The sequence below is a fragment of the Alexandromys fortis genome, unplaced genomic scaffold, assembly GCF_014885135.2.
Source record: "Alexandromys fortis isolate MF-2015 unplaced genomic scaffold, M_Fortis_MF-2015_v1.1 scaffold_57, whole genome shotgun sequence".
Classification (NCBI taxonomy): domain Eukaryota; kingdom Metazoa; phylum Chordata; class Mammalia; order Rodentia; family Cricetidae; genus Alexandromys; species Alexandromys fortis.
This window is the reverse complement of record NW_026067941.1, coordinates 8,279,598-8,289,653: the sequence shown is the minus strand read 5'-3', so window position 1 is coordinate 8,289,653 and position 10,056 is coordinate 8,279,598. Positions and strand designations below refer to the sequence as shown.

Genomic DNA, 10,056 nt, shown 5'->3' with positions numbered 1-10,056 from the left:
TAATATGCTTTATATTTAAATAAATAAACAAACAATTTCCACCTCCTCCCATTTCCCTCTCCCTCCCTCTCCCTCTCCAGTCCTAAGAGAAGTCAGGGTGCCCTGCCCTGTGGGAAGTCCAAGGCCCTCCCTGCTCCATCCAGGTTTAGAAAGGTGTCCATCCAAACAGACTAGGCTCCCAAAAGCCAGTACATGCAGTAGAATCAAAACCCAGTGCCATTATCATTGGCTTCTCAGTCAGCACTCATTGTCAGCCACGTTCAGAGAGTCTGGTCTGATCACGAGCTCATTCAGTTCCAGAGATCCTGAATTCTATTCCCACAGTCACATGGTGGCTGTCTGTAGTGGGATCTGATACCCTCTTCTGTTTGACATAAAGGTGTACGTGCAGATAGAGCGCTCCTATACATGAAATTAAATAAATAAATCTTTAAAAAGAAATCAAGAATGGCTTTGTCTCCATCTTTTTCAGAGAGAAGAAACCAATTGGCTGGGACACTGATATTTCCTGGCTTACTGGAGAGGAATTGCATGTAGAAGTACTGGAGAATGTCCCACTTACAACACACAACTTTGTATGTACCTTTTCATATTTGAGCTGTCAAAAATGCTCAGTTTCTTTTGACTTTTTTAATTTAGGGAATATGAAATAGAGATAACTAATTTTGAGATTAATAATGTACCTAAACCTAAGTTCTGTTCTTGAAAATCTTGTGTTTAAATAGCTTTATCTTGCTCTTTATTCTTTATTTGTAAGCTAATAATTTGTAATATATCTCTTAAAAGAACAAAAATTAGAGGCTGGAGAGATGGCTCAGTGGTTAGAGCATTGACTGCTCTTACAGAAGACCCAGGTTCAACTCCCAGCACCCACATGCAGCTCACAACTGTCTGTAATTCCATTTCTAGGTGATCGACATCTTCATACAGATAAACATGCAGGCAGAATACCAATGTACATAAAATAAAAATAAGTAATTAAAAAACACACTAATGTAAAAGTCTATCTAGTAAAGTGAAAATTTCTAGAGGTCAGCATTTGTACAGATGAGAAGGTAATTGTATGGTTTTCTGTGTACAAAAATGCATGGTGATCAGCCCAAAGCTTACTTGTTTTTCTCTTCATTATTTCCCATTCTTCTCTTTTTCTTAAAAGAAAACTGGGGTCCATGCTGTGTGATAGTCCTCATTTTTAATTTCCTAATCAGTAGGACTTGAATGTTAATCTTTTTGAGTACACCTAGCTTTATTCTTATAATGATTGCCTAGTAGCCTATAAAAATCAAATCTGGTATCTTTTTCCTCTATTAATAAAAATATAATTTTTTATGTTTATAAAATACTTTTTACCAAGTTAGACTGTCTGTATCTCGACATACGTTTCAGAAGGATAAGGTAAAGGATGGGGAATTAGAGTAGTTGAACTGGTATTGAGTTCTTCTTGAGACTTTGCCTTGTGGTTTTTTATTTTTTGTTTGCAAATTTTGTAAAACCTAGCTTAAGCTTCTTACCAGCATGCAACAGCCTCCTAATCACCACCTCTCATTTACCATACATCTTTAGAAAAGCTTAGATTCTAGACTGAGCATAAGCAATGTCCCAGAAGGAATAATAGACCTTTCTAGGTCAATCTTTATTCACAAAAGTATCTTTACAGACATGTAGTTTGCTTTAAATTCATACTCAAATGCATACCCACTAGTTTTTACCCCTTTGTATGTTCTGCTCTCTTTATTACACACACACACGTGTGTATGTGTAGTATGTATGTATGTGTATATAAAATCAACCAGATTAACATAGTATAAATAGTATAATACATAGTACAACTATGTATAAGTAGCAGAAAGAAAGCACTAGGTAAGCAAATGAAAAATGAAGGATATTAGAAATTCATGACACAGCAGACTCTTAGTGAGTAAAAATTTAGATGGCTGGCTAAAAGGTCAGATTTGTGCCTTACGTATGTGTGAAATAACGGTAAGCAGTACTAAATATGCTTAGTTTGGCAATTATTTGCTATCTAAATGAATATCAAAGGAGGTATTTTTCACTTCTGTATAATCACAGACAAATGGAAAAGGAGGAAAACTAGAAACAAACATTTGCTTTTTTCACATCCTTTCTCAGGTGACAAGGAAACAGACCTCACTATATAAAGGTTTTTGAAAGGCCAGAGTGGATTATGTGTCTATATTTTTTTTAACTGTGCATTAAATAAATTTTTTAAAATAGAGTTTTGAGCTGGGTCTGGTCGCACACACCCTTAATCCTAGCACTGGGAGGCTAAGATAGGTAGACCACTGGGAATTCAGGGACAGCCTGGTCCACATAGTAAGTCCCTGTCTCAAAAAGGAAAATAAAGTTTCATAGCAGATATGTTTTTTCATACCTGGAATCCTGGTACTTGGGAGGCAGAAGCAAGAGGCTGGCTGAAAGTTCAAGACCAACTTCTGTACCAAAACCAATTTAACAGAAAGAAAAGTAATTTGGTGTTAAAATAAAATATATCATGAACTGTATCATTATACATAATAAAGTATATAAAAATCCTGAGTTATGTTTGAGGGTAAGTACTGTTATAGATTCATATATACTGGATCGTGATATAAAATAAATTTATTACTTATTGATTGTGGCTTTAAAAAACGAAACCAAGATGATTGAAATTATATAACCAAGAATAAAGTCTTCCTTACTATCAACATTCTGAAATAACTATTGTTAAGAGATTTTTTGTTACATATTTTTCTGTTTACTATACAACACATATATACTTTATATAATTTATCCCTTTAGGAAGAAAAAAATCCCCTTAATATAGTGCAGTTTCTTTGATCCCTGGTGAACATTAAAAGTCACTGGTTATTTTTCAAGATTTTTGAACATTTATTTAGTTTGTCACATGAAGAAGTTCATCTGAAAGCATAGACTAAAAATAAGTCCACATCAGACATTCTTCCAGAGTTGTCTTAAAAATATGTTAAAGTTGAGGGGAGAAGTTTCCTTTCTTTCTATTGAAATCTCAGAGCTAAATTTTAAATTAAAAGTTGCTGAATTCAACAATAATATCTCCTGTATTACAAACAATTCAGCTCATAATTCTGAGGTCAGATAAAATAATCCCCTTAATAAAATTACAGTGTAGATTTCATGGAGCCACTGATAATTTTTAATAGTTTCTGTTTTGAGCTCTTGGGCAATTGTTTTTATGTTACTAAATATCTTTTAGCCATGATTTCTTGCTTTGTCAACTTTACCATATGCTGGTTGCTGATTCTATTAAGATTAGCTCATTTGCAGCATTATAACCCTTTCTTTCTCCTCTCTTCCATTTTGTTGTTGTTCTGTTTGATAACTATGAAAGTTTAAATAAGTATATCTTTGTTTCTTAGACTATTAACACTAGCAACTATTTTTTTTTACCTTCCCCCTTTATGTGGTAATTAAATGATACCTTTTTGGTTTTTATTCCTCTTTCTACTTTTTTTATGTGGTTAAGCTTGAGCTCATTTATTCTTTTTAATTCAATTTTTAAATTTTTTTGAGAATTTCATACATGAGTTCCTTTAAATGTTGCTTGTTGACCTTGGAGGGATAACACACCAGGAGGCTCAATTCTTTTATTTGTTGTATTGTCTTGATTTCTGAGTTTTAAGTTGGATCTAAGGATAAAATAGTATTTCAGATCCCTGGTTTTTAACATTATGTTCTGGTATGCAATTTTTATGATATAAATTATTTAAAAATTGTTATTTTGCGTAAGAGGGTGCATTGCAAGTATTTAAAACCTTTTATGATTTTTCACTTTGCAGGTACGGAAAACTTTTTTCACCTTAGCATTTTGTGACTTTTGTCGAAAGCTGCTTTTCCAGGGTTTCCGCTGTCAAACATGTGGTTATAAGTTTCACCAGCGTTGTAGTACAGAGGTTCCACTGATGTGTGTTAATTATGACCAACTTGAGTAAGTAATCCACAAAGAACCTCTTTGCTACTACTTTATAGTTAAATTTTCATAATGTGAAACTAGTATACCTTGAAAGTCAGTGAAGGGTGTTTGCCCAGTGCATTTGTTACAGGATGTTTAAAGTCTGATCAGAAAGTAGTGCAGGTGACTCCTCTCCCAAATACAAGAATACTGGATCTGCTGCACATGAAGTTTACATATCATGCTCTCTTAAGTTTTTAGAAACCCCTTTTAGCCAGGCGGTGGTGGCACATGCCTTTAATCTCAGCACTCAGGAGGCAGAGGCAGGCAGATCTCTGTGAGGTAGAGACCAGGCTGGTCTACAAGAGCTAGTTCCAGGACAGGCTCCAAAACCACAGAGAAACCCTGTCTCGGGGGGAAAAAAAAAAAAAAAAAAAAAAAGGTGGTGGGGGGGAGAAATCATTTTTATATAGTTTGGGGTGGATATAGAATAGTGTTTCAGTTAAGTTGACTGTTGCATTTTTGAACAATGAGTCTGATTCTGTGGTCCATTTTAACAGTTACATTAATATTCTTCACCTCACCCATGTCTCTGTTTTACCTCTAGCCCTTTTCCCTTTCTTTAAAGGAATAATTATGTACATTTGTTTCTTTCTAAAATTCCTTTTTACTTTATAGTATGTCTAATAGACTAGATGTAGTCTATTGTAATCTTTTCTGTAATTCCTTTTGTTGCTGCTGAAATGGAACTTGACTTTTAAGTAAATTATAATGATGTATCCAACTTAGCTACTCAGTAGGCAGATGCAGATGGATCTCTGTATGTTCAAGGCCAGTTTGATCTACACAGTGAGTTCCAGGGCTACACAATGAATCCATCTCAGAAAACAAACATACAAAAAAACCAAAAAGGGTAATCTAATTTTACCACTAGATATTTTCTTTTAGTCTTTAAACCACACAGTATGATTTCCCCCTGTAATATATAGAAATTGACAGTTGGTCAGTTATAGAAAAGAACAATTAGTTTTAGATATGAGCTACCCTAGAAAGTACAATGTAATTTAAAAAAAAAAAACTTTAGAAAAAATACTTAATTGAATTTTAACAGTTGTTTGCACAAGTAAAACTTGATCTCATATTTTTCCATTACCTCTGTGTTCTCGCGTATTGAAGCTTCTGGGTTTTGCACAAGTTAGGTTTGTTTTGTTTTGTTTTGTTTTTGCCTCACAGTTTGCTGTTTGTCTCCAAGTTCTTTGAGCATCACCCAGTACCACAGGAGGAGGCCTCCTTAGCAGAGACTGCCCTTACATCTGGATCCCCTTCCGCACCCCCTTCAGACTCTATTGGGTATGATTTGATTCCTACTGTTTAATGACATGCTATTTGAACTGCCTTCCTTTGGATCTTTTGGGTAATTGTAAACCTTTTCAACACTAGAACTGTTAAATTATGGATATTTGGGGCTGGAGAGATGGCTCAGAGTTTAAGAGCACTGACTGCTCTTCCAGAGGTCTTGAGTTCAATTCCCAGCAACTACATGGTGGCTCACAACCATCTGTAATGAGATCTGGTACCCTCTTCTGGCCTGCAGGCATGGAGGCTGAACACTGTGTACATAATAAATAAATAAATCTTTAAAAAAATTATGGATATTTTCACCCAATAATGTATTTTATCACAATATTCAAGCGTTTACATGCATTTGGTTCAGAATGGGATTAAAAACATAGTATGGTGGTTATGCCTTTAATCTTGGCACTGATGAGGCAAAAGCAGGCAGATCTCTGTGAGTTGGAGGCTGGCCTCATCTACACAGTAAATTATTACCTTGAAAACCAAAACAGCCTATATGGCTGACTACTGTGGCTGCTTTGCACTGATCTTCAGGTTAGCTTTATTTATTAACACACAAATACTATACCAATAATTTCCCCTTTTTTGTCTAAAGTAAGAAGAAGGCTATAACATAAGAAAAACTATATACAATAAGTATAATGACTACATACAGTATATATAGGCAGTAAATACATCTGCAATGTCTAGTCCATTTGCATTTGACAAAGAGAAAAGACTCCATATCTATCCTATCTTGGTGAGTCCAAAGTCTTGTACATAGTTTATTTTCTATCTTAAGTTGTTTTCTGCATCAAGTAAGCAAGGAAAACTATAACTATCTAGTCTGCACCTCCCTCAGAGACCCAAGAAGGAAATAATATTAGCTGAGTAAGCAGGAAGTGCACGCAAGCAACTTCCAAAAAATGTGAGAAATAACAGAAACAGCTGACTGCCTGGACAGTCACCCAAAGTTTCTCTGCAATGGTGGGGCATCCATCTTCAGCCTGCAGACCTAGCATGTTCGACAGACTTTTCTGTGAAGCAGGATATTCTGAAAGGCTGTCCCTCCTTGTCTAGACAATGTTTGTCAGTCTCTTTTGTGTTGTTCTTGTCCAGTTACGACCGCATACTGTCAGCAGTAAAGGCAAGGGCATTTTCCTACCCAGTGACTTACTTTGCCACAAAGAAAGTAAACTGCATGTGGAGTTTCTTCAATTTCCATTATCTTCTCTGAAGTAGATTGGTGCTACCAGGAGCAAACATGTCTCATGGTCATTTAAAAAAAAAAAAAAAGCTTATGTTATTAGAACATCTTAAATGCCATATTCTGTAGATCTCTGAAGTATTTGAAGATGACCTGGTTATCTAAAATATATCTTTGTTTGACCTTGAAAACATACCTACAAGTTCGATTATACTAGGTGATTAATTACTAACCTGTATTTCCTTATTATCCTTAGTTGGTATTAATAATTTTCAAGGACTAGAAATTTGCATTACATTGTTAAATGAGTTGTATAGGTACAATACCTTGAAACCTTGAACTGTAGAAATGTATATATAGTATGTTCTAACAAAATTAATCTCAAAATTGTATCAATATACAAAATTTGTATATGATATACAAAAATCCAATCCAATGTAAAGCATTTAAAACTAGTAGTTGCATTTTAAAGGTAGATTCAACAATCTACCTTTTTATCTTATATCTATAATCCTCCTTTTTTCTTTTCAGAATAGAGTCAATAATCTACCCTTTCATCTTATTATATCTATATCCTCCTTTTCTCTTTTCAAAACAAGACCCTTGAATCTAATTTCATTTTTTCCTGAACATTACCAATAACAACTTGTAACCAACCCCCTAAACAGTGAGAAATATCCATAGCCCATTAAACAACCAAAAACCACCCACCCCACCTCTTGAGAATGTGGGCATCATCCTTAAATTTACTTCCTGCTGTCTGGAAATTATGGTACCTTTAGGGATTCCTGAAAAGAAAAATTGGAGTTAATTGTCAAGTCTTAGGAGAAGTAGCTGTGTCATTTGTTATCCAGTTTCTACATAATGGAAAAGTGCAGGGCTTATCTCAAGTTCTGGCTACAGCAGTTTGGCTGGATCATCTCAGCTAGTCACCTCAAAATTGTTCTGAGCAGTTTTTAGTTGAAGGCTGATCTTTGATGAATTTGTAGGGCCTTATCCTCCTATGGAGACTTGAAAGGTCACTGCAGAAAACTAGAGACTCAAATCATGTAAAGGAAGGTAGATGAAACTGTTTCTAGAATTACTTAGTACTCTGTATGACCATTAATATCTGCAGGAGCCTGCTCCTACAAAGTCAGCTAAGGTTCCTGGAGAGGGGATCCTCAAGACCAAAGAAACTTCAGATGAAAGAACTGAGATAGAAGTGGGAGGTTTGTCCAGTCTTTAATTGGTCTGGAAGGAGTTTCCTCTAGATAGTCGGAAACTGGATTTGGCACAGGGGCCTGCAGGAGGCCCCTCATGGAGTTTCCCTGAACTGATTACCTTGGATATCCCTTCTTCCCTTCTTCCCTTCTTGATCAACTTTCATTAGTCCAGTGCCTGTCTTACCACACCTGCATAATCCAGAAGGGAAGGGCGTTATGAATGCTTACTAAAAACATTGTTTCTAGGAATGCCTTGTCTACAATCCTTTTTAAGGTGACCTTGGATGCTACAGTTGAAACACTTGACCAGTTCAGATTTTCTGCAAACCTCTGGAAATTGCCTCTCCTATCCAAGTATTATCATGGTCATCGAGAGTCAATGTTAATTGTATCTTGAATCCATTCCTAAAAGGGGCTATCTTGCTATGGCCTAATTGTCCTTTTGCTTTGAGAATTAGCATTTTCAAAAGCCAGAGATTCAATTATTATTAGTTTAGCTTCTAAGTTTGGTATCATTCTCTTTACTGCTGATGTCAATCTTTCCAAGAACTCCATGAAGGTTTTGTTTGGGCCCTTTATAACTTTAGTAAATAACTCAGTTTTTTTTCCCTATTTCTCCAGTTCTTGTCCCAAACATTTAAAGCTGCTGTGTGGCATAAATCCAGGGTGTAGTCATATACAGATTGCCTTCCTATAGTAGCATAATTTCCTTTTCTAAGAATTTGATTTTGGGGATTTCCATACCCCTAGCTTTACTCCGTTGTTCCTCTCTATTCTTATATTCTTATAATGCAGCACTGAACTTGTTCCCCCATTAAATTCCTGCCTGTACTTGAATATCTCTGTGATCTGTTTTATTAAGTTTTTCTAAGGCCTGTATCTTAGCCCTCAGATTAACCAACTTTTTTAGTTATACAACAAAAATGATAATGCTGATAATGTTTACAATTGATATTATATAAATCTCATCTAAATTAGTTATCCTCATTTAATCATTCCATTTTCAAACTTTCCAGCAGACATATTATACAGAGACCCAAATCCCCCCATTATAATGGTTTTTCCCATTTTTAATGTGGTTTAAAAAAAACCTCTTTTAACTAATTCTTCCCTTTAATAATTTCCAATTATCTTTCTAAATCTGCCTATGATCTTTTTGAAGATGTGTGGCTTATTGCTACTTTGTAGATCAGTAAATGCCTGACTAGTTTTTAAAGCATTTACCTAATTTGGTTACAGCCCGAGAAAGGGGTTCATGGAGAACATGCCAGGAGAGAGGGGGAAACTTAGTCGGTAGGGCAGTGACTCCAGTTGTGTGTAGCTCCGGCCTATGCTAATGGCTGTAAAGCCACAGGCAAAAAGCTTTTTTATGAATTCATACGCCAAACATTGGGCACCAATTGTAACATGAAATAATAAAAACCCAGAGACAGATATTGGGGTTCAACCTGAAGATGAGAAAAGCAAAGCAGCCAGCCACTGGCTCTTACCTCTACCTCAGACCAAAAATGGTTGATCCTGCCTCCACAAATTCTCAAATTGAGACTGAGAGTGAGAACTATCTCCTCCATTTTATATTTTTCTCCAGTTCTGGGATTAATGGCATGTACAACCACCACCTGGCTTGTATGACTGACTAGTGTGGCTAATCTTCAGGCAAGCTTTATTTATTAAAACACAAATAATATACCACTATACTGCAGAATAGTTTTTTGAAGCTACCCTTCCTAAGGTCTCACAGGTCAAAAAAAAATCAAAATAAATTATATTTCCAAGAGTAATGGCTCATTACTATAATATCAGTACTTGGGAGGCTGAGGCAGGAGGATTACCATGAATTTGAGGTCAGCCTAGGCTAGAGCAAGACCTAGCCTCTAAAAGAAATTAGAGAATAGGTATGTAGCTCAGTCAGTAGAGCCTTTGCCTAACATGTGTGTATGAAGCCTTGAATTTTATTCTCAGCACCGCATATACTAGACATGCTTGTTGCTATAATCTCAGCACTTGGGTATAGAAGGAGGAGAATCAGAAGTTCATTATCATCTTGAGGAAGTGTTAGTCAGCCTAAGACATATGAGACCATCTTTCAAAAAGGTAGGGATGGAGGCTGGAGAGTTAGCTCAGCAGTTAAGCTGTGCAAGAATGAAGACCAGAATTCAGATCCTATTACCATCATAACAGCCCACGCATGGTTCCATGCACACCTGCAATGCTAGCAGCAAAGGGGATAGAGACAGGAGGATTGATGGGACTTGATGGCTTACAATCTAGTTGAAAGGGTTCAAGTTCTAAATCAAAAAATAAGGCAGAGAGCAATAAAGCCACCTAATACCCTCTTTTGGGTTCTGGCATGCATACAGTATATGTATATATATGTGTGT

The 10,056-nt window shown here is 35.9% G+C and overlaps 1 protein-coding gene across 5 annotated transcripts in view; it reads left to right on the top strand.

Moving 5' to 3' along the window:
- Positions 1-10,056, top strand: part of Braf (B-Raf proto-oncogene, serine/threonine kinase) — a 132,785-nt gene that overhangs the window by 66,989 nt on the left and 55,740 nt on the right. For all 5 annotated transcript variants that reach the window (XM_050147887.1, XM_050147888.1, XM_050147885.1 and 2 more), the window contains exons 5-7: positions 473-575; positions 3,816-3,964; positions 5,162-5,278. In XM_050147887.1, the coding sequence (XP_050003844.1) occupies positions 473-575; positions 3,816-3,964; positions 5,162-5,278 (369 nt within the window). The remainder of the gene's footprint in view (positions 1-472; positions 576-3,815; positions 3,965-5,161; positions 5,279-10,056) is intronic.